This window comes from Lepidochelys kempii, chromosome 3 (genome assembly GCF_965140285.1).
Source record: "Lepidochelys kempii isolate rLepKem1 chromosome 3, rLepKem1.hap1, whole genome shotgun sequence".
In the NCBI taxonomy this organism is placed as follows: Eukaryota; Metazoa; Chordata; order Testudines; family Cheloniidae; genus Lepidochelys; species Lepidochelys kempii.
The window spans coordinates 99,026,152-99,051,182 of NC_136382.1; the positions used below are offsets into that span (position 1 = coordinate 99,026,152).

The following is a 25,031-nucleotide window of genomic DNA, read 5'->3' on the forward strand; positions in this document are numbered from 1 at the left end:
GCCATGGGTTGAGAACCGCTGACAAAACTATCCAGTTCACTAAGGGGCATTGGAATGCAGACAGGTAGATCACTTTGTATATGGCTGGTTTATAGCCAGATTTATTTCTTCTTAGGCGATAGCCACTATGTCTTTAAAAAGCCCAAAAGCTATTTCCTTCATGATGCAAGGAACATGCAATGCAAATTGCTGATTGGCACCCCAAGTCCTCCACTGATTTAGCAATCCACAGGCTGACCTGTTCTACCTCTCCAGTGATGGGCCTGGAAGGATAGGAAACTCATGTCCATATGAGCTTTCTCATTGAGGAGCTGCTATTTTTACAGGCAAAGAAACTAAGGTTATTTGCTTTCCTCATCTCTTTTGGAGTGGAGTTTTCAGCATTCAGTGGAGTGGAAGGCCTTCTCTGTTTGTGAGGGTGACATCAACTTAAGCCACACCTTCATTTCTGGGCACTGATTTACACAAGGTCTGCTGCTTTTAGCTGCTGAGCAAAATTTTCTTTTCAACTCTCGTTTATAATCAAGAATGTTATTTGATATTGAATTATTACACTTTCCCCCTGTTTAATGTAAAATACAAACGATTTTGTATTTCTAATAGGCTAAAGTAATTTAAAGCCATCACAGAAGAAATGCTAATATAGTGACATTTTCCTAAGGGAACTTAAGTGGCAAAGTACAATAGTTATTTATATTACAGAAACAAAACAACCATTATCAAGCCACAACTTGTTTCAACCTAGTCTTATCTTCAAACTTATCAGGTTTAATTGTAAATCCTCAGGAAGGTTATGGCAGTGGGTGACATAATTCTCAGTGACCAATCCCTGTTGTCAGTATTTCAGCTTGCCATATTTACAGCAGCATAACTTGATCCTGTAACCATCTTATCAAAAACAATTTAAAAAAACATACTAACCACAAGTACAGCAGGTATCTAGTTTTTGTTTCGTCATTGCTTCAGCCTCTCTTAGTTGCAAAACTAACATGGCTCTTATAATAATTCAAGGTAATTACATCCTTTCACTTTTCCACTGTATTCCCAGAACTGATATTTCAGTTCTCCACAAATAACTACTTCTGGCTAACTACTAAATATCACTTTTTGTCAGTTCCCCACTCCCAGAACCAATATTTTGTTCAAATCATTGCATGCAGCCTAAAATGCAGAAAAGTCAGTCTTTGTAATGGAATGGATGAGTGGGTAACACTGAATTTCAAATCACACAGAAAAGTAATAAGTCCTAAGAAACTAAGCATAATCTTATCAGCCACCAAAGGCAGCAGTCAATATGACTTCACAATAAATTGTTTTAAAATGGTACTTATCTGCATTTCTGTTTTCCGTATTGCATCAAGAGCTGCTGGAGTATTATCACAATCATCATATAACTGCTGGATGGAAATGTTACAGTCTACTCTTGACAGCGTTTAGTGTACAAAAAGGTCTCCTTCCCTTTTGAACACTTATTTTTCCTGGTTCTTTAAGAATCAAATACAAAATGAAATATCTATTATTCAAAACAGACACACGGAAATAACCTACAGCAGCAGATCACAAAATCTGGACTAATAACCAAGACCAGCTTTATCATTTGATACTTCTACAAATAAATCAATTTTAAAAAGTTAGTCTTCATACTGTCTCTGGTATTTATGGTATGTCATTTTTATTTAACTTGCAAGAGAAAAGTGTCCCTGTGGGTATGTTTTTCTTTTGTTTTAAAATGATTTTTAATGTTTTCATTTGTAAAAGACATAGGAGAGCATAGGCAATGACTCTCGAACAGTGTTCCCATATGCATTGTAGTTTTAAAAGTTTTTTTTTTTAAATGCAAAATCAAATTTATGCCCATAGGAACTCAGTGCCTTAGGAACGAGATAAAAATTGATGAGATTTCTTGACTCATGATGCAGTGTCCTGTAGCGTCACAGTTAAAATGAAGGAATGCAAATCCAGATTTTTCTGAGGGCTAGTTTGTAACCCCCCCTTTATTTACACTGATGAACAACTATTCTCAGGAGTAGTGCTACTGAAGTCTGTAAGAACACTTGTGAAAGTAACTACTTATCAGTGCAAGAGGGTTATGATCTGACCGTGAATTTATTGCATCTGCAAGTGACAAAGAATTCCATGTACTGACATTTTATTGTGTAAGAGTTTATTTTATGTATATGAATCATTGCATATGTTCCTCCCATGCTATTGCAATAAATAATAATCTGAATTACTTTTCTATTTCCAGCTGTTCACCCAAGGTTCTTAGCACTATTAGATTTGATGGTATAAGTGAGACTTTGGGCATTTTCATTTCAGAAACCGGTTCAAAAAATCACCATCCTCATTTGTAAAACCCTCTATCGCTCTTCAATTCAGCCTCCCTTCCTGCTCCGTTCCCCTTGCCATATATCTAGCACTGGTCATCTCTCTATCATTCCATACAATGCTAGCGCAGGAGTCTTTCTCCTCTGCAAGCCCTATGCAAAACAGTTTCCTAAAGTTCTCACCTTTGACCATTGTCATTTCATATCTCAGCTGAAAACTTCCCTTCTTCCTAGCTTTTTCTCTCCCCATCTGTTGTCACCTCTGTAAGGATACCAAGCTCTAATGTTTTCAGACATCTTTTACATGGGAGACACTACAGAAAATGGAAGGTGCATTGTAGTCGCTGCTTTATCTTTATAGCTTCAAGGGACAATTAATGGGATTCTACATTTTCTTTTTCCTCAGCAATAACACACTTTTCAACAGAGGAAGCAGGAGAGAAACAGTGAGACTTCTAGATAATAAGCAGGATAGAAAACTCAGTTTGTGCAATCTTTGTTTTCTCCCAAACAGCCTCACAATATGTGAGAGATGGACTGTAAAACAAACTGGACATATGGTATACCACATTAGCACTGGTTTCAGAGTAACAGTCGTGTTAGTCTGTAGTCGCAAAAAGAAAAGGAGTACTTGTGGCACCTTAGAGACTAACCAATTTATTTGAGCATAAGCTTTCGGCATCCGATGAAGTGAGCTGTAGCTCACGAAAACTTATGCTCAAATAAATTGGTTAGTCTCTAAGGTGCCACAAGTACTCCTTTTCTTTTTGCACATTAGCACTGTGAACCCTTTCCTACATGTGGGCACTAGATGTGCTAACTTTGGCATACTTTGCCTTTTTTATCCTGTCACTAGAGTTACTGGAATTTGAAAGAGAGAGAAAGCATACACCACCTGGCCTAATTGAGACTACCCTTGTGATGGTTCTCGGGGTTCCCAGGACTGTGAATCACCTTGTTACCTCTCTGCTTCCATTGAGAGGGAGACTTCCTTGTGCTCAACTGGGTGTCAGCTCCCTGACTCCATAAGCCTGTTAATCACCGAAGCTCTGTGGGCAATGCTAGCCCTTACTTTGAACCCCAGTCCCCAAGACCTCTGAAGTGTTCCCCTGTAATGTCCAGCCCTTTCTCCACTGTACACTCACAGAAAACTGTCAGGTCTGCTGTCCCCAATGGAACAGTGTATACACCAGCTTGTATGATTCAGCTGAGGATCAGCTCCTTACTTAATACCACTGCACCAAGACTGATGATAAACTTGTTTTCACTATAAGTCAAAGATTCAAGACATAGTATGGATAATGGAAGCAAAAGGTTATACACAACAAACTCATAACATGCTTTCTGGAGACTAAACTTCTCTGGCTAACCACCTGTCTAAAGAAGTTTACTGCACCCCAAATGTCCTCTGCAGCACTGGTTGTATTCCCATTTTCATAAACGTAAACATACTGCCCATTTACTTCCTGGGTGCAGGATGATGGGGATGTCGTCTCTGTTCCCCAAAGGTAGACCAGCAACCCTTTGAAGTTTATCTCAAGACAAGGTTCCCCTGTTGTGTGTTGACTTCATATCTTTCTTTTGACTTTGTATGTAAATGTGCCTCCATTGTGTTATCTTCCAATGCTTCATTTACATACCAACAGAAAAACAGGCGAATAAACATCTTTTGTCCGACAGGAAACCTGCTTCTTCAAATTACCTAAGAATGTATTTTCAGAGTACATACATAATTCCTTACATAGTATTAGTACATACATTTCACAAGAATATTAACAACCAGTGTGACCCTGGCTTTTATTTAAGACTTCACATGACACTCTTCGGTTAACCAAAATCTACATACCAAAAGCAAGGTATTCTTGTAAATCCCTTGTCAGTTGGCACAAGGGGTTCATGGGTCACAACCCCAATGCAGAAAAGTCAGAAGGCCTTAGCACACCCACCAAGCAAGAGTACGAAGATACACCTGAATTTTTTTTACATGAGAAATACAATTTAATCATAATAAAACTATATGAAGTGAGGTCTGCTGGACAGAGCACCGGACTAGGACTCAGGAGACTTAGGTTCTAATCCTAGCTCTACCACTGGTCTGCTTAAGAAATGGCAAGGAAAGTGATCTGGAAAACTACAGGCCAGTTAACTACAGGCCGGTTAGTTTGACCTCAGATGCATGCAAGATTCTGGAACAAATGATAAAATACAACATGATTTTACAAAAGGTAGATTATGCCAGACCAACCTGATCCCCTTCTTTGAGAAGGGAACGGATTTTTTAGACAAAGGAAATGCAGTAGATCTAATCTATCTGGATTTCAGTAAGGCATTTGATACAGTTCCACATAGGAAATTATTAGTTAAATTGGAGAAGATGGGGATGAATGTGAGAACTGAAAGGTGGAAAAGGAACTGGTTAAAGGAGAGACTACAATGGGGCATACTGAAAGGTGAACTGTCAGGCTGGAGGGTGGTTACTAATGGAGTTCCTCAGGGATCAGTCTTGGGACCAATATTATTTTACATTTTTTATTTTACATTTTTATTACTGACCTTGGCACAAAAAGTGGAAGTGTGCTAATAAAATTTACAAATGACACCAAGCTGGAAGATATTGCCAATACGGAGGAGGACCAAAATATCACACAAGAAGATCTGGATGACCTTGTAAACTGGAGTAATATAATTGGGGTGAAATTTAATAGTACTAAGTATATGGTCATGCATTTATGGACTAACGACAAGAATTTTTGCTATAAACTGGGGACTTATCAGTTGGAAGTGACAGAGGAGGAGAAAGACCTGGGTGTACTGGTTGATCACAGGATGACTATGAGCCGCTAATGTGATGCAACAGTGAAAAAGGCTAATGCGGTCCTAGGATGCATCAGACAAGGTATTTCCAGTAGAAACAGAGACGTGCTAGTAGCATAATACAAGACACTGGTGAGACCTCAGCTGGAATTCTGGTCTACCATGTTTAAGAAAGATGAATTCAAACTGGAACAGGTGAAGAGAAGGGCTACTAGAATGATCTGAGGAATGGAAAACCTACCTTATGAGAGGAAACTCAAAGACCTTGACTTGCTTAGCCTAACCAAAAGAAGGCTTAGGGGAGATATGATTGAACTCTATAAATACATCAGAGGGATAAATACCGGGGAGGGAGAGGAGCTATTTATGTGAAGCGCCAATGTCAACACAAGAACAAATGGCTATGTACCGGTCATCAGCAAGTTTAGGCTTGAAATTAGAGGAAGGTTTCTAATCATTAGAGGAGTGAAATTCTGGAACAGTTTTTCATGGGAAGCAGTGGGTGCAAAAAAATCCTAAAGACTGAGTTTGCTAAGTTTATGGAAGGGATGGTCTGATGAGACTGCATACAATGGCATGTAGCAGATCTGTGACTGCCAGCAGCAAATATCTCCAGTGTCCAGTGATGGGACACTAGATTGGGAGGGCTCTGAGTTACTACAGAGAATTCTCTCTCACATGTCTAGCTGCTGGGTCTTGCCCACATTCTCAGGGTCTAACCTGTTGCCATATTTGGGGTCAGGAAGGAATTTTACCCCAAATCACACTGTCTGAGACCGGGGAGGGGGGCGTTCGCCATTCTCTGCAGCATAGGGCACAGGTCACTTGCAGATTTAAACTAGAGTAAATGTTGGATTCTGTATAACTTGAAGTCTTTAAACCATGATTTGAGGACTTCAGTAACTCATCCAGAGGTTGGGGTCTATTTACAGGAGTGGGTGCGTGAGGTTATGTGGCCTGCTATGTGTAAGGGGTCAGACTAGACGATCATGATGGTCCCTTTTGTCCTTAAAGTCTATGAGTCTATATCTTAGAAACATAGCAGAATCCTCACTTGCATTTTGCCAAATTTGAGAACTAGGGAATGAATCACTTGAAAGAAAAACTCTAGAGGGTGTGCCAATTATTGAAGGTTTGAAAAGATATCCATCTCTAACTACAACTACTAAAGAAATCAGCTTTAATGGGTTAGCACCTACTACAATCATCTTCTTTCAGTCAGTACTAGATTCATCCCTAGCCATTCACTGGATTACAAAAGACTGAAATTTGTCCTACCTTTATTTGTGATCCCGCAAAATTGATAAAATCCTTCATGGAAAAGGTTCATTAAAGGTGAATTTATGAAGTAACCTCTGTTCAGAACCTTCTTAATTTGAAACATGAGGATGGAAACCTTGCACATCAGCTACAAAACTATGTAAAAATTGGATTTGTTGCAGAAAGCTTATTGGAAACTAGCCAAAAGACCAAGTGATTAACAAGCAAATAAGGGAGTTCAAAATGGAATCCAGTATGTTTTATTTAAGTGAAAACAGTGTCTACACTGCTTATTATTCATCATGTATGTTCTTAGCAGGAATAGCTGGGTTGTGTAGAAAAGGTTTCAGATTATTCTGCCTATATCTTACTTGTAACCTCTAGATTTAAATAAACTGGCAAGGGGAAAGAAAAGATACCTATTCAGGGAATTTCTTGACGGATTAATACCTTATTTTACTTTTTTCACTGACTTTGATAAAGTTCAGTTAATTGAATATGTTCTCCTGACATGGAACCTCTCTCACATAGGTTACGAACACTCAGATCTTTCCCCATCTCTCGAACTGCTACATCTGTATCCTGCCAGCCTGTCTCAAGGCTGACTCCCTTTCATTAATGCACTTCTTCTGACTGATTAGACTTCACCTGATCACCATCTCAGGTCACCATTACTGGAATTTTCTGTTCCTCAGTGAAACCTTTCTAAAAGTTTCTCAAGAATGTGCTTATCAAGAGCAACAATCTATCTAGGTATTTAACTGCACTATGATATCCAAGTTCTGGTTTTAAGACCCTCTCTACACTTACAATCAAACCATGTTAACTGAGCCAATTTTAGACAGTTTCAACATGGGTTCAGCTAACAAGGTTTAAATACTGGTCGCCTGACCTGCTAAGAGAGACCAACAAATAGCAATTAGATGGGTTTGAAAAAAAATAATTAAAAAATAGTAGGGACTTGGCGTGGAAAATGGTTCTGTGTGGTCTGCACAGGGAAGAGTATATTAAGCCATGGTTGGCAGAAACAATGTGGCTTAACTTAACTGCCAGTGTGGTTAGAGAGAGCAAGGACATGGGCAAAATATCCCATTTCTCTTTCCTCTCACACTTTCAGCTAGTACGTTCTTGCTTCCTATTTTTTAGAAATGCTCCTACTGGCTGCATCACTTAAATATATCAAAATCTACTCTTTCACCCCTCCTTTCCCGTTTTTTGCTCAGAACCTTCTTAATTTGAAACATGAGGATGGAAACATTGCACATCAGTTACAAAATGACGTAAAAATTGAATTTGTTGCAGAAAGCTTATGGGAAACGAGCCAAAAGACCAAGTGATTAACGAGCAAATAAGGGAGTTCAAAATGGAATGCACTATGTTTTATTTAAGTGAAAACAGTGTCTACCGAATGGTATTGCTATGTTAGTGCCCACCTCTGAATGCATTGGCCCACTCCATCCACACTGGTAACAACTTTTACTATTTCAGGAGGACTCCTTGTTTCTTACGATCTTTGACAAACCTTTAATGACACTGAAATCACATGGCTTCCGAATCAACTTTCCACCAACCTATTATAATTCTTTTATAATTTTCAGGACTTTAAGAACATAAGGAAAAAAAAATTTCCAGGATCTTTGAGACACTGAAAACTTTATCATTCTTATATATCTCTTCAATATTCAAATGCAGACTGGAACAGTTATTCAAAGCAGGATTCAGAACTGAGCAAAAAGGCAGCAGTTCTCAAAGTTTAGCAACCCAAGGACCCCCATTTTGATTTAAAATTTTTCAGGGATCCTCAAGCCCCCTGCTCAGTCCTCACCCCTCCTCTTCCCTGCCTCTCTCCACTCCCTCCCCCAAACATGCCCCATCCCTGCTCCTCCCCTGCCCTCCCAGCACCTCCTGCACATCGGGAACAGCTGTTCTGTGGTGTGCGGGAGGTGCTGGGAGAGTGAGGGAAGGAGGAGGAAGAGTTGATCAGTGGGGCCCACAGACCCCAGTTTGCGAAACACTGCAATAAGGCATTCTGGGCATAGTAGTTCTTTATCAGTCTGTTAATGGCAATGCACCACCAGTCTTCACTGAAATTATAAGGACCACTATGAAGTACCTTTTGACTATTATAAATTTGTTCACTAACAGTATTAATTTGATAAGGTATTCTTCTAACCTGTTACCACCTCCAATCACTGGGATTCCACAACCTCCCTGAGTAATCTATTCTAATAATTAACTATCCTTATAGTTAGAAAGTTTTTTCCTAATGACAAACCTAAATCTCCCTTGCTGAAAATTAAATCAATTACTTCTTACCCTACCCTCAGTGGACTTAGAGAACAATTGATCACCACCCTCTTTACTGAAGTCTTTAACATATTTGAAGATTTATGTTCGCCCTCAACCTTTGCTTCTCTAAACTAAGCATGCCCAATTCTTTCAACATATCCTCATAGTTCAGGTTTTCCAAACCTTTTATCATCTTTGTTGCTCTCATCAGGACTTTCTCCAACTCTCCCATTCTTAAAGGGGATTGCCAAAACTGGATGCTGTAATCTAGATGAGGCCTCACCATTGCCAAGTAGAGTGCATCAATTATTTCCTGTGTCATACGTAGGACACTCCGGTTAATATACCCCAGAATGACATTTGCCTTTTTCACAATAGCATCATATAGAATCATAGAAATGTAGGGCTGGAAGGGATGTCAAGAAGTCATTAAGACCAGCCTCCTGCACTGAGGCAGGACCAGGTAAACCTAGGCTCTCCATGACAAGTGTTGGTTAAACGATATAACCTCAGAAATTCCTTTCCCTAAAATAGATTTTAAACAAGTCAAGGGTGGCCTTTTTCCATTACAACAGTAACAAAAGTAAACAAAAACCTGTACTTAAAAACCTTCAGTGATGGGGATTCTACAATCTCCCTTGGAAACTTATTCCAGAGTTTAACTACCATTATAATTAGAAAATTTTAAGATATCTAACCTTAATCTACCTTGTTGAATATTAAGGCCATTACTTCTTGTCCTACCTTCAGTGGACACGGAGCACAACTGATCAGTTCTCTTTATAACAGCTTTAACACATCTGAAGACTTATCAGGTCCGCTCTCGGTCCTCTTTTCTCAAGACTAAACATGCCCACTTTGTTTAAACTTTTCTTATGGGTCCGATTTTCTGCCAGTTCTGCACCAGCCTTATAGAGTCATTTAATCTGGCCCATATTTACCTAGTTTGGTTATTATCTACAAGGTGCTTAAAAACTGTTTAATAATTTGTTCCAGTATCTTTCTGGGTATCAAAATTAGGCTGACTTGTCTATAATTCCCCAAGGCCCTACTTTTTCCCCTTTTTGAACATAGATATCATATTTGCCCTTTTCCAGTCCTCTGGGGCCTCACCTGTCCTCAATGGGTTCTTAAAAAGAACTGTTAATGGATCAAAAATTGCTTTGACAAGTTCCTTAAGTACTCTAGGGTGAGCTTCATCAGGCCCTGATGACTTGACTGCATCTAACTCATCTAAATATTCTTTATCCTGTTCTTTCCTATTTGAGCCTGATTTCCTTCCCCTTTGTTGTTAATACAAAACTAAGAGTAAATACTAAACAGGAAGTGTGGTCAGCAAGAGAGAAGGAGAAACAGAAAATGATAGTGCTTGAAGCCCAAAGGCGGAGACACTCTTGAGCAGAGGATGATTCTCATTAACCAAACAGCGGAGAAATCAAGGGAAATTAATATAGAACCCTTAGGGTATGTCTATACGTGCAAGATCAAAAAAAACAAAACCAAAAAAACCCACCCCCATTACCCCTGCGTCAGTGAATCTCACAGCCCGGATATACAGACTCAGGCTTGTGCTATGGAATTAAAAATAATGTAGATGTTCCCACTCAGGCTGGAGCTTGAGCTCCAAGATCCTCCCACCCCCGACCGGATTTCAGAGCCCAAACTCTAGCCTAAAAGAATGCCTATGCTGCTATTTTTGTGCTGTTGTGCAAGCTCAAGTCTGCAGATGTGGGTTCCGAGACACTCTGCCATGTGTTTTTTTGTTTTTGCAGCGTAGACATGCCCACATACGAAGTTAGACAGAAATAACCAGCTTAACTAGAATAAACTAATGCTTTACAGTAACCCATACGGAAAATGAAAGACAAAACTCCAGAGTGAGTTAAACAATACAACCTCAGAAATTCCTTTCCCTAAAATAGATTTTAGACAAGTCAAGGGTGGCCTTTTTCCATTACAACAGTAACAAAGGTAAACAAAAACTAATGAGTACTGAATTCAAATATGGGCCTTCAATCCCAAAGGATTCTCTAACCAAACAATTCTCCTAGAGAGTTCATCCCCATGTTAAACAGAAAAATGGTTTGTTTGTTTTCCCACTGAATGCATCCAATGAAGTGAGCTGTAGCTCATGAAAGCTTATGCTCAAATAAATTTGTTAGTCTGTAAGGTGCCACAAGTACTCCTTTTCTTTTTAGAAAAATGAAGGTATCTTGCCAGTAGCAAAAGAGATAAATCATATCATTACATAACTTAAGGAATGTCCTAGAGTATAAAACCTACAATTATTACTGGCACTCCTGCTTGAAAGCACCCACAGGAACACAGCCAGATCAGCCAGCCTCCCTTTCATTTCCCAGAGAGTAGTTAGCCAATGGCAATTATGCTTTGGAGAGAGTGCAACAGTTCTTACAAAAATACATCTACTTTTTTCTAAACTACCACTTGCTCGCATGCACGTGGCACAGGAGTGTCAAAAGAGCAGGAGTAGAGCCCTCTTATCTTGCTTTTTATCAGCAACATATTCACTCACCTTATGTGCCCTATAGCTTTAATATAGTTCAGCACTTGGAATGTTGGGGTTTGCCAGAGAACGATACATTCTGCTATATGACTGCAATGGAGGACACTAATTTCTGACAAAGCTTTTGCAGAACTTAAGCATTTCTTCTTTGCCAGTTTTGGAACAGTCACATCATGGTCAACAGAGCACAGCTAAACAATTGAAAGTAAGTGATGAGATTTTTAACAATACACTAAGGAGTGGAAGGAAACTCCTTTCTCAGTCCACTTACAACACCGTCTTTACACTATATAAAATACAAACTTGCTCCATTCCTTGGATTTGGTTTCATTAACAAAGAACACCACTTTATACCAATTTTTGATTCAAAACAATATTTTGCCTCTTACCTCATGACTACTTCCTTTATTTAGTAGCCTTTTGTGAAGGACCTTGTCAAAGGCTGTTTGAAAATCTAAATCAACTATGTCACAATCAGTTTCTCTTTATCCAATACTAAATATGCTCAAAATATTTTAATATATTAGTGAAAAATTTCCTTTTGCAGAAACTGTGCTGAACAGGCCATATTATCAGGATTTCCAGGTCTTTTATTATTCTACCATTAATTATTGTTTCAATCAATTTCCCAGGTATGCAAGCCTTACTGGCCTGTAATTCTCCAGTTCACCCCTTGAGTTTGTTTTAAACATAGTATGTGTCATTAAGAGATGGCTAATGTATTTTATTTATTCATGTGTCTGGGTATCTAAACAACTGATACACATCACTTTTGATACCTACCGTTGACTTCTACTTGACCTTTTGAAGTAAATGGAAATAAATTAAAAAAAAAAAATCAGATATGCAGGTTTGCTTGGATTAAAACTGCACATATTATATACATTTTCCAGTTTATAATCTTTAACAGAAAGTGACTTTGCTTGGGCATCTGTACTAAGCCAGGTTTAGTTTATGACAATGCAATTCTCAAAACAAATGGTTTGCCTTCAATCTTGTTTTAAACATGTGTAGGTTCTTCCTGTACTGCTTACTGAACTCACAAGGGGTGGACAGGCAACCTGTGGAGCTAGTGAACTGCAGCATTGTTGCATAGAATGCAACTGAACAGAAGAGGCATTCATACTGTGCTCTGTAGTACAGCTCAAAATAAAAGCTAACACTGTAAATAACTCTGTATTCTTGAAAGAGCCCTGTTAACCTCAGGACCTCAAAGAAAGCTCTTACAGAAGGACAGAAAAAAATGAATTCTATTCAAAAACAAAAAAACACAGAGTGATACATTATATAATTTCCTACTAAGAATGGAAAAAGCTAGACTGGTTCCAACTGACTGAACCAGAGAACAGCAGGAGAGCAGCAGTTACAGGCCAGGTGCAGTTTATGTACAGATCACAGCAGGCCTACAAAAATATGCACCCAGACCTACTTCTTATTTTTAAATTAAAAATAAGAAAATTGAACAACAATGTATTTTACATTATTTTAACATTACACTGGGGAGCTGGGAGTGGGAGGGACCTTCTCAGTGCAGGATTTTACAGAGATTATATGAAGGCTATAACATAAATGAAGAATGTCTATGGTACCTGTATAAACTCCCAACCACGAATCTCATTGCCAAGCCTGACTACACCGGTATACAAAAACTTGATCACTGCTATAAAAATTACCAATAAATCATCCCTACTTTTAAATAATGTAAAGACTCTTAGAAAAACACCTCCTGCCCCCCACAAACAACTCAAACTATCTGAACTTTGCTTTCATGGCGTTAATAATCTCGTGTTATTTCAACATATTTTGTGGTATAAATACCTTTAAACTTTAAAAAAAAAGAGGGTAAGTAAAACAGCAGTATTAAAAAACAAACCAATAAAAGAGAAACTCATGGCTGTGACTGGCATCTGATGAGATAAAGCATAATGGAACACTCATATATTGTTTAAATATCTATCGAGGTGAAACTAGTCTGACCGTATTTAGGAAATACTGCAATACCTTCCTCTTTGAAAAAGTCTTTCCACACACAATGCTCATAATTCCTACACCACTACCTCTAGACCTCTACCAATCAAAAAATAAGTGGTGGGAGGAGTTGATAAAATCTTTAAAAAAATAATATCAACAAAAATCCTGTTCCTAGCACAGTTTTAACCCTGAAATGGGTGAAGTGCCAGAAACGCCACAGAATCCACTAGGGACTTGTTTATTGCTACAGGTTTTACACAGAAGACACTCAGGTACTATGGTAATGGGCGGCAATACAAAATTCTAAAATTGATATTTAGAAAATGGTGAACACACCACACTTCATATAGATACTGAATGCAATGAATCAGAACAGCTCCTTTGGGGTCTGAGACAGATCTTGTTAAAATCCATAGAAAACTCCCATTGACTTGAATAGGCTTCGGATCAGTCCATTAGAGTATTGCGCAGAGCTCTGACACGGATTGTTTGACGCTTCTTAGCAGATGTAACTAGTTAACGCAATTCCTCCTTACTGCATGGCTGTATTCTTGTGTACATCAGTTTTGTTCTTCACACCATATCCCCGAATAGCCTGAAGCAGCAGCTTCAAGGGACCAGAAGGGCAGCCGTCTCTCAAACTAATCCAACAGAGCCCATTTCTAGTTATTTTAACACCAACAAGGTGAAACAACTTTCAAGGTTAAGCCTAACAGTTTTGACAATGTCCCCTTCCTACTTGTAAATTTGCAACTGAAAGCTATTCTGGAGAACTGGATTCTATTCCTGCCTTTGCCACAGAGTTGCTAAGCAATGCCAATCAAATCACAAACCAAACACACAGGGGTGTTGTGAAAATAAATGCATTAGTGTTTGGGACACGCTTAGATGATGTAGTGATGAGAGCCACAGTAAAGCCCATGACACAAGTAACAATTCTGTCTTCAAAGCAGAGTTTGAATAGCGTATACTAAAAAAGGCATGGGACCACACTGAAAAATAAGGAGAAAACCAAATATTGAACAGCTACCCATTAAGCAAGCACCATCTATCCTGTGAATTGAACGAGGCAGGCTTCCAACGGGGGAAAAAATTGTTTGTGATCATGTCATTAAAGACTGTATCTTAAAGCCTATGCACAAGGGGGAAGTGGGTTAAGAATGCACAGGAGACCTAACTTCTGAGTACTGGATTTCCAAGTTTAATAGAGTGCTTTTAATGTACGGTTTTGGACATCATACAAAACAGATTCCTTGTGAATTTAAATTTCATGGGAAAAACCTTACCCCAAAAGAAGTGTTGTACTGAATGGGAGAACAACACTTAAAACTGTATGGAAAAGCTCTTTAAATACATCAGGTCTCATGGATGCCACAACCCCACATGTTGGCAGCATTTAACACCATGGCAATAACAGGAGGATGTATTGCAGGCTTACCTGATATTCATTTGGCCAGAAGGTGCTGACAGCCAGCTCAGCTCGAAGCCAGTCCTTGCCAGTAGAGCCTGTCACATTCCAAATGGGATTAGCAAGAGGTCCCTTGTTCACCCTAACTAAGATGTTCAAGGTTCCAGGGTTCGCTCCACTCTTGCTATATAAAAGGTAACTGAAATCAATGCAGTGAGTGTCATTTTCCTTCATCGTAGGAAGTTGAAGTCGAGCCTTTTCTCCAGGATCATGGTCTGAGGAATCCACTATCATGCATGATCCTGGAAGAGACAAAGAGTTGAAGATAGATAAATGCAAGGATTCAAAACAGCTCACTCTAAAAAAGAGGGAAAGAAGATACATTGGCTGGCAGGCACTAATGTTCAAATATATTTAAAATACAATGCAAACAAAATATTGAGACTACAGGAGTAGCAACAGATCCAAAGGAATTTAGGCTGCTAGCCACCCAGGGGAATCCGCTGACTTAGCCACTTAGGCAGTCTGTACAAACATGGGAAAAGAGAGGCACTTGGGAATGCGATCCACTAAAGGCAGCACACTTGGCAGGGGTGCTATGTAAGCTAGGCCCACCCATCTAACAGCATCAGGTGCCTAAATCCGGGTTATAGGGTGGCATCTATCTGTGCCTGCAATCCACAGCTGGGAACACTTTCCTGGAGTCAGGCACCTTAGGCACCTAAGCTAGTTCTTGCAATAATGGCAGCAACACATTCTTAACTCCACACAAAACAACTAAGGTGGGCGGATGGTCACCCTTATAACCTTTAGCCCAGTAGTTAATGGTACTCATCTCGGATGTTGGAGACCCCACGTCAAATTCCTGCCTCTGCCTCATGAAGAGAAGGGATTTGAACCAGGCTTTCCCACCCCTCAGGTAAGTTCCCTAACCACTGGGCTACAGAGTCATTCTCACTATCTCTTGTCCAATGAGTAATTATTAACACAAAGAGGAATGGCTTCAACAAGAGATACTGAGAGAACCCCACATGAAAATATCCCATATTCCATCCTAAATCTGGGATTTGGAAGACAAAGGGATTTAAGCGTTTAAGGCCCAGTTTTAACGGATCTGGGCCATTCTGCCTTGCTGAATTTTCCCAGCAGTTTCAAATGGATACAGGAATCTTTTTTCTATTTCCTATCTTATACTTTTGGGTAGCACTCTTTTTGCCTGTTTAAGAACTGCTACATTTCATGCCAGAGATGGCTGTGTTTCAGTGGAGAGTTAAGTGAACCATACATTCAGTTTGTATAATGGTTTCTGAAGTACTTTGTGATCCTTTGGGATGAAAGGCTTTACAGATCTCAGTTATTTTAAGGTCCCATTCTGCTCTAAAGAAACTAAAAATGGCACTGTGGGGTTCTAAGTTTATATCATCTCTGGACTGCCAGGTCAAAATTTGCTCAATTTACAAGTATAAATATGTTTTTTGTAATTAATACCTCAGCATCTCAACCTGGGATCACATACATTACCAGAAAAAAGGTTTTGCAGTCCAAATTACACTCTCCATTACACCTGTGTGACACAATGGGGTTCCAAAGCCACAATGCAACCAGAACTTGGCCCTCAATTGCAACTCGAATTATTCTGATGATTCTCAAGAGAGAGAGACACCACCTCAGTCTCTCCTGGCCCTATTGGCTCAGAAAAGCTAACAATAACTGGTATTAAAAGTAGCAAAACATGTCAATAAAGTAAGCAGACAGGACTCTACATACAAACAGAGACAGTGAGGCGGTGCATCTTTTCAGAGTACAATATACATGCCATCATCCCAAAAATATTTAAGTTGCTTTGTGAGGACAGAAAATGCTCTCTCCAGGGCTGATTTTTGTCAGGGTTGAAGGTTTAATGTTTGTACTAAAATGCATTTTGGACTCTTTACCCCTATGAATAAATATGAAATATTGTTAAACCACATAAAATGCCTTAATTTTCCTACACGTGTTCCTATAGAGCAATGACACTGAAAGATGGCCTTATATTGAGCTAGATCGTGCAACCGTTACTCACATTTGTGAGCATTTATTCACACTAAGAGCCCCAGAGCCACATTCCTTGTGTGACTAAATTCTTGCAAACAGTAAGGGCTGCAAAATCAAGCCTATTGTTAGTAATTAGTGGAGCAACTGTGACAATTTTTAGTAAGCAAAAGCGCTCTTTGGAGCAGCCAGGTGTATGATGTAAGTAAAATAAATTACACTATACGCCAGGAGGCATTGTGTGGAGGTTTTTGAAAATGCACATGAGCTACAGGAACAATAAATTGTTGATAAGTTATTGATCAGTGGAAATGTCATGAATATAGGGGGAAGGGTAGTAATCTTTATGTATGCAGTAGCATAAAATCCTTCCTTGGCAGCTGTACTGGATTGCCCTACCTGTAAATGGTTAAGCAATTCAAATAACCTAGGTGGCACCTGACCAGATGGACCAATGAGAAAAGAAGATACTTTCAAATCCGGGAGGGGAAGGATTTGTTTTTGTTCTGTGTTGTTCCCTCTCCGGAGGGAGGGAGAAGCCAAGCCAGTACAATATTGCCTGAAAACATACCTGAAATAATCCATCTGAAACCACAGAAACTGTTAATAGTGCAAGGAAATACGTTAAGTGATCTTTTGTTTTGGCTTGTGAATTTTCTTGTTGCAGCTTAACTACTTTGCCTTCTGGCAAAAAAAATAACTCCAGCTGCTCTCACCTGGAAAAAAAAAATTAAAAAAAGTATCCCTCCCTGGTTTTCAAGCATCCAAAAGGAAAAATGTGTCCTTTTAAAATCCTGAGGTCTGTGCTTCTGGTTCAAAATGATCCTACCGCTACTACCATGTCAGGGTTTCCCCCACACACACTCTGAACTCTGGGGTATAGATGTGGGGACCCACACGAAAGACCCCCTTAACCTTATATTCTACCAAGTTAGGTTAAAAATTCCCCAAGGCACAAATTCCTTTCCTTGTCCTTGGACGGTATTACTGCCACCACCAAGCGATTTACACAAAAATTCAGGGAAGGGTCACTTGGAATCCCTATCCCCACAAAACATCCCAAGCCCCTTTACCCTCTTTCCTGGGGAGGCTTGAGCATAAACTACCAACCAGTTGCCTTGGCAATGTGAGCACAGACCAGACCCTTTGTCTTCAGGACACTGAAATCAATCAGGTTCTTAAAAGAAGAACTTTATTTATAAAGAAAAAAAAAAGAATCACACCTACAAAATCAGGATGGAAGGTAAAAAAAAAAATTTCAACACAGAGGATTCCCCTCTGGGCTCAGCTTCACAGTTACAAAAACAGGATTAAAAATACCTCTGTAGCACAGGAAAATTCACAAGCCAAAACGAAAGATAACCTAATGCGTTTCCTTGCCCTACTCTCAGTTTCTGTGGTTTCAGATGGATTATTTACAGGTATATTTTCATGAGATATTGCACCTGCTTGGCTTCTCCCTCCGTCCAGAGAGGGAACAACAAAAACAAATCCTTCCCCCCAAGATTTGAAATTATCATTTTTTCTCATTGGTCCTTCTGGTCAGGTGCCACCTTGGTTATTTGAACTGCTTAACCCTTTACGAGGTAAGACAATCCAGTAAAGCTGCCAAAGAGGGATTTTTTGCTACTGCATACATAAAGGTTGCTACCCTTCCCCCTATATCCATGACAGGAAATAAAAATGTTTGTGTGTAAATGGGATAGTAAAATCAGCATTTGACTCATTTGATAAAACTTTCCACTGACTTGCATAGCAATTCCGCACTGCACAATTATTCGCTAACAAAATAGAAAGCAAATGTTTTACAGACTCAAATAAATTAGTTTTTACAAAGCTATGTTACTCATGTTTTTTAATTATTATTTTGTTAATTGATCTAGGAATAAAAACCCTTTTTAAAAAAAGTTGTATACTTGATACAGCTTCAGTGCCCAGTTTATATTTGATTACCCATGTAGAACCCGCCATTATGATCTCTTTACGGGCAACTTGGCAAGATTTCATTGGCTAATTGCCAGCTCCTTCACTGTTACTGCTCATTTTTAAAAATGAAATGAAAGGTACTAGGATATTTAAGTTCATTATTATTATAACTCTCCAACAATTATGGTTTAAAATTGATAGACAATTGTGCATTGATGGTTCCTAGCATTGTTACTATAATGGACTCACTGGCATTCAGCTGTTATGCCTGTTGTCTCTAGAGTAAACTTCAAAAAACTATTTGGAACCTACCTTTTAGCTCAGAGATACTGTTGAAATCATTTGGTGGTTTCTGGTTAGTGCAGTTTGACATAACTTATTGTCACAGCTTTGGTGGTTACTACTACTCATTTGGCCTGTAATGTGTGCACTACCATTTCTTTTGCTAATTTAGGATTAGAAGAAAGAAACCAAAAAATACATTAAGATTCTGTTCTACAACACTAGCACAAAGACTCCTTCAGCCAACTATAGGGGTTGAACTTGCCTTTAACAAAATGCCTTCCGTAATTACATTTACTTTACAAATACTTTTAAATGATGGGCAAACCATCACCGTTTTTCCAGGAGAATGGAGGTTTTATTAAGCATTCTGATAGCTACCGCATAGGAGCAGATCAAACCCTTTCTGACTTTACTTACACACCCAGTGGAACAAACTGAGCTTAGGAGAGAACTGTAGTTTGCTGCCTATTCAGCAAAAAGGTAAAAGAACTGAAAAGCAAAAGTATCAAACCAAGTCATACATAACTCATCTTTGGTACAAGTAGTTATAGTACTTGTAATAAAAAATAAGGGCTGTCAAGCGATTAAAGAATTAACCGTGATTAATCATGTGATTAATTGCACTGTTAAACAATAATAGAATATCATTTATTTAAATATTTTTGGATGTTTTCTACATTTTCAAATATATTGATTTCAATTACAACACAGAATAAAAAGTGTACATTGCTCACTATATTTATTTTTGACTACAAGTATTTGCACTGTAAAAAACAAAAGAGGGTACTGTAGTGCAATCTCTTTATGATGAAAGTTGAACTTACAAATGTAGAATTATGTTTTAAAAAAAAAAAGACTGCATTCAAAAATAAACCAATGTAAAATTTTAGAGCCTGCAAGTCCACTCAGTCCTACGTCTTGTTCAGCCAATCACTTAGACAAACAAGTTTGGTTACATTTGCAGGAGATAATGCTGCCCGTCGTTTATGTCAACTGAAAGTGAGACTAAGCGTTCTCATAGCACTGTTCTAGCCGGCATCGTAAGATATTTACATGACAGATGCTCTAAAGATTCATATGTCCCCTCATGCTTCAACCAACATTCCAGGGGACATGAATCCATGCTGATGACGGGTTCTGCTAAATAACGATCCAAAGCAGTGCGGACAGACATGTTCATTTTCATTATCTGAGTCAGTAGCCACCAGCAGAGAGTTGATTTTCTTCTTTGGTGGTTCTGGTTCTGTAGTTTCCGCATCAGTGTTGCTCTTTTAAGACTTCTGAAAGCATGCTCCACACCTCGTCCCTCTCAGATTTTGGAAGGCACTTCAGATTCTTAAACCTTGGGTCGAGTACTATAGCTAGCCTTATAAATCTCACACTGGTACCTTGCGTTTTGTCAAATCTGCAGTGAAAGTGTTCTTGAAATGAACAACATGTGCTGTGTCATCATCCAAGACTGCTATAACATGAAAAATATCGCAGAATGGGAGTAAAACGGAACCAGGGACATACAATTCTCTCTCTGAAGGAGTTCAGTCACAAATTTAATTAACACTATTTTTTTAACGAGCATCATCAGCATGGAAGCACGTCCTCTGGAATGTTGGCAGAAGCATGAAGGGGCATACGAATGTTCAGCATATCTGGCACATAAATACCTTGCAATGCTGGCTATAGAAGTGCCACGCCAATGCCTGTTCTCACTTTCTGGTGACATTGTAAAGAAGAAGAGGGCAGCAGTATCTCCATAAATGTAAACAAACTTGTTTGTCTTAGTGATTGGCTGAACAAGAAGTAGGACTGAGTGGACCTGTAGGCTCTGAAGTTTTACATTGTTTGGTCTTTGAGTGCTGTTATCTAACAAAAAAAAAAATCTACATTTGTAAGTTGCACTTTCATGATAAAGAGATTGCACTACAGTACTTGTATGAGGTAAAATGAAAAATACTATTTCTTTTGTTTACAAATATTTGCACTGTAAAAATGATGATCAAAAATAATATACATTTTGATTTCAATTACACAAAATGCAATATATTTGAAAATGTAGAAAAACATCCAAAATATTTAATACATTTCAATTGGTGTTCTATTGTTTAACAGTGTGATTAATCATAATTAATTTTTTTAATCATGATTTATTTTTTTTACTTAATCGCATGAGTTAACTGCGATTAATCAAGAGCCCTATAAAAAACCCAAAATATATTAACTGTTTGTCCTCTTCAGTATTAAGAAGCCCTCCGTTAGTCTTTGGAAATTCCAAAGTCATACAATCTTTCTGCATATAGATATTGTATAGTACTCTTCTTAGCTTCATTTTTCAGCATTCAACAGTACTTAAAACCAAATTTGCATTTATCTACATATGTTTGTCCTCCAGCACAACATGAAATGCTCCAGACAGCACTTGTAACCATTTGTCACAAAGCCAAAACATCTGTTCAACATTTTGCAAACTACTTATTTCCCCCCTTTTTTAACAGACTTTATCCCATGAGAATGCAGAACCTTCCAACCGCCACTTCCTAAATTGCTCCAAGGAAACTGAAATTCAAGTCAGGAATCAATGCCAATGTAAACGCCTCATCAAATTTATATCTTTGAAAAATGTTGCTGATGATATCGGTTTTAAATATTCTTATATTGCAAAGGTGACAAATTATATTGCGTTTACATTGGCATTGATTCCTGGTTTGAATATAAAAAAAAACCAAAAAACACACTGCCTTAAGAAGACAAGGTTAAACTTAAACAGTAGATATTACCCTAAGTTAATTTTTAAGGCAATGGGTTGCAACGTTTAAAAAACAATATGCAACATAGATCCACATTCCAATAATTTATTCTATATGGAGACTACTATTTTTGTACAATGCCAACAGATATTAGCTGTCCTACACAAAAGGTTTATAATTACAAGTCTATTAAAATGCATCCTATGTGGTTGTAAAGAAATCATTAATTCACCAACTTGGAACATGATTGGCTGGCGCAGGATCACGCTATTGGCAGATGCAGATGAACTGTAGGACCCCAATCCTGCAAGCACTCATGTATGTGCTTAACTTTACTAGGGTTGCCAAATGCCCAGTTTTCAACTGGAAAGTCCAGTCAAAAAGAGGACCTGGCAATGTCCAGACAGAAGTACTGACCGGACACCAAAAGAGTGGCTACCCCAGGGTCAGGAAAGGTGCTGGGTAATTAACCTGCACCAGCCCCTGCTCAGCCAGGGTTGCCTTCTACCTGCAGGCAGACTCCTTGTCATGCTGCATCAGCTCCCGTATCAGCCCCGAAGCAGAGGGAAACCAGCTTGGGGGAAGAGATGGAATGGAAAAGAGGAGTGAGTGAGGGGGGGGGGGGGAAGGCCTGGGGAGGGTTTTGGGGGGGAGAAGAGGCAGAGCAGGGGCAGGGCCTCAGGGGTCCAGTTACCAGCAATTAGAAAGGTGGCAACCCTAAACTTAACCCACATGGGCAGCCCTCAGTGAAGACAACAAAACACACACAAGAAGTCAATAAGACTACCCAAGCGTGTAAAATGCACATATACATGCTTGCAGAATCAGGGCACGTTACACCTATGCAGAAATATACATTTCACAAGCTTCAGCAGTTATGAAGTGCAACTAATTGTAATTGTGTTAGAAAAGAAGATAACTGTAGCAGTTTTTAAAAAAAATATTTTAAACTAACTATTAACACATCATTTCATTCTTTTATCATATATCTAAGAAGTGGACTTTGCTGAGTAGGTAATAAACAATTCACTCCCCACTCACCTCCTCCCAGGATGGGTAAAAACCTATGATTTTTTTTTAGATCAGATTTTTTTTTAATTGAAATTGGATTTTTTTGATAAAATGCTTTTTGAGAAAAAAAACCTATCTAAACATTATTTTAATTAGGATACATTATAGCTCAAAGGTATCTCATCATGGAATAGGGATTATAAACTCTAATTCTATAGTATGAGAAATGTTGAAGAAATGTTAAAGTAATGTTTAAGAAAAGTTTTGTAAATGAGTTTCAATTGTTCATGGATTAGGGGTTCCAAAGGCTTCTGTATAGATTAGTTAGGTTAATCTTTCTATCTACCCAGTGGGACTCAGTGCTCAGTTTAGAAGACACCATCAGAAATGCTTAGTTTTGCAGTTCTCAAACTGGATTTGGGTCTCCAGAGGTAACATGCTTGTTAACAGCAAAAATGTTTGAAAATAAATAAATAATATATAGAGGTGAGAAATAACAGACCTCAACTCTATTGTTCCGCTGCAAATTTGTGTACACAGAATCAATCCCTTACCTCTCTCTAAAAGTGCAAAGTTTCAAAAAGTTCAATGAATAGAAGATTGTTGGGTGCGGAATAGATCTGGACAAGGAGAAGAAGTCTAGAGATAAATGTGAGAAGCGAGGGACATATGGGGGTTATATATTTATATATATTACATATTTGGGGGGGAGGGATAGCTCAGTGGTTTGAGCATTGACCTGCTAAACCCAGGGTTGTGAGTTCAATCCTTGAGGGGGCCATTTGGGATCTGGGGCAAAAATTGGGGGGATTGGTCCTGCTTTGAGCAGGGGGTCGGACTAGATGACCTCCTGAGGTCCCTTCCAACCCTGGTATTCTATGATATGCTTGTTTTGTTAATATATTGTATGTTTGCTGCTGAAGAAAAAAATCCAGAATACTAAACATTGTTGTTTTAGTTAAATAAAACAATTTAAATGTCTGTCTGGTGATGTTCTCCTCCTAATACAACATGGCAAGAAAATCCTCCAAATATTAATGATTAACCTCTTGAATTGGAGATAGTTCACCTCCCAATGACTTCATAAATATCTGCTTCAATTACCTTTGGAAAATGAAATAACTAAACAATCATTCATTTTCTGATATATCTGTAAAACTAATCTGAAAAGTTTTCAAAATACATCACTGTTTAAAAATGTATAGTGTGTACCTTCTAAAAATGAAACCTACATGAAGAATACATATTAAGATTATAACAACCAGCAAAAATGCACAATTTGATTTAAATCAAATCCACCCTGCCTCCCATATACTGTTTACACACAAATTATGAGATTTTTGAAGTTATGTACATTCAACTGCACTTGCAGATTAGTGCACCTGAATAAGTCAGGCATTTGCATGTCCCCAGGTCCAATAAGATACCTAGCTGGCCCTGTGCAGGGGCAAATAATCTATTTGTAATTGCATACGGTGTTCCTATGCACAGTTGTACACACCTTACTTTGAAAGTTAAACTAAGAGTATCTTAGCACTACCAAGTCAATAGATTTTAGGTCATTACTGCTTTTAATAAAAAAAAATGGCACATTTAACATGACCAGTTAACATTGCTGACCAATAAACTGGGCGATGAATAATGGCCACAATTACTGGCAGTCGTGTGAAACTAGTAAAGCAAGGGAGGAGAGGATATACCTCAGATTATCACTTTAAATAACAGACAGATTATACCAATATTAACTACTGATTAGAGCATATTTTACAAGAGGAGACAAAACAGCTTGGCTGGTTTAGCCTAACAAAACGAAGGCTAAGAAAGGATGTGATTGCTCTCTATAAATGCATCTGAGGAGAGTGAACACCAGGAAGGGAGAAGAGCTATGCAAAGTAAAGGACAATATTGGCACAAGACAAAATGGGTATAAAATGATATAATAAATTTAGTCTGGAAATTAGACTAAGATTCTGGAACAGCTTCCCAGTAGAAGTAATGGGTGTAAACAATCTAACTTGTCTTAATATTGAACTTGATAAGTTTATGAACAGGATTATATAACGGCGTTGCCTGCAATAGCAGGGGACTGGACACACTGACCTAGTCCTTCCAATCCTATCTCCTATGTTAAACAAAGGAGTAATGAGAGGACAGAAAATCAAGATGCAGTACAAAAACCATTATTGCACCTGACAGAAATATGAAGTATGGTCAAGATCATATGACTACCAATCCATAGGAGTAATAAAATTAGCAGTGCCAATTTTCAAACTTGAGAATTTAGAGCTATAGTTATACGGACAGTAGTTAGCAGAACTATATATGAGACAGTTGAATGGTTTCATTCATAAAACGTTTGTCTGCACTGTCAAAAAAAGTGTGCATTTAACCAACCCACATTAGCTATCTTGCTGTAAAAGACACCCCACTTGGCAGCAAAGACA

The 25,031-nt window shown here is 38.5% G+C and overlaps 1 protein-coding gene across 8 annotated transcripts in view; it reads right to left on the bottom strand.

Annotated features, from left to right (window-relative positions):
* The window catches only part of PTPRK (protein tyrosine phosphatase receptor type K), a 584,612-nt gene that overhangs the window by 371,299 nt on the left and 188,282 nt on the right, over positions 1-25,031 (bottom strand). For all 8 annotated transcript variants that reach the window (XM_073337267.2, XM_073337266.2, XM_073337264.2 and 5 more), the window contains one exon: positions 14,624-14,895. In XM_073337267.2, coding sequence (XP_073193368.1) covers positions 14,624-14,895 — 272 coding nt within the window. The remainder of the gene's footprint in view (positions 1-14,623; positions 14,896-25,031) is intronic.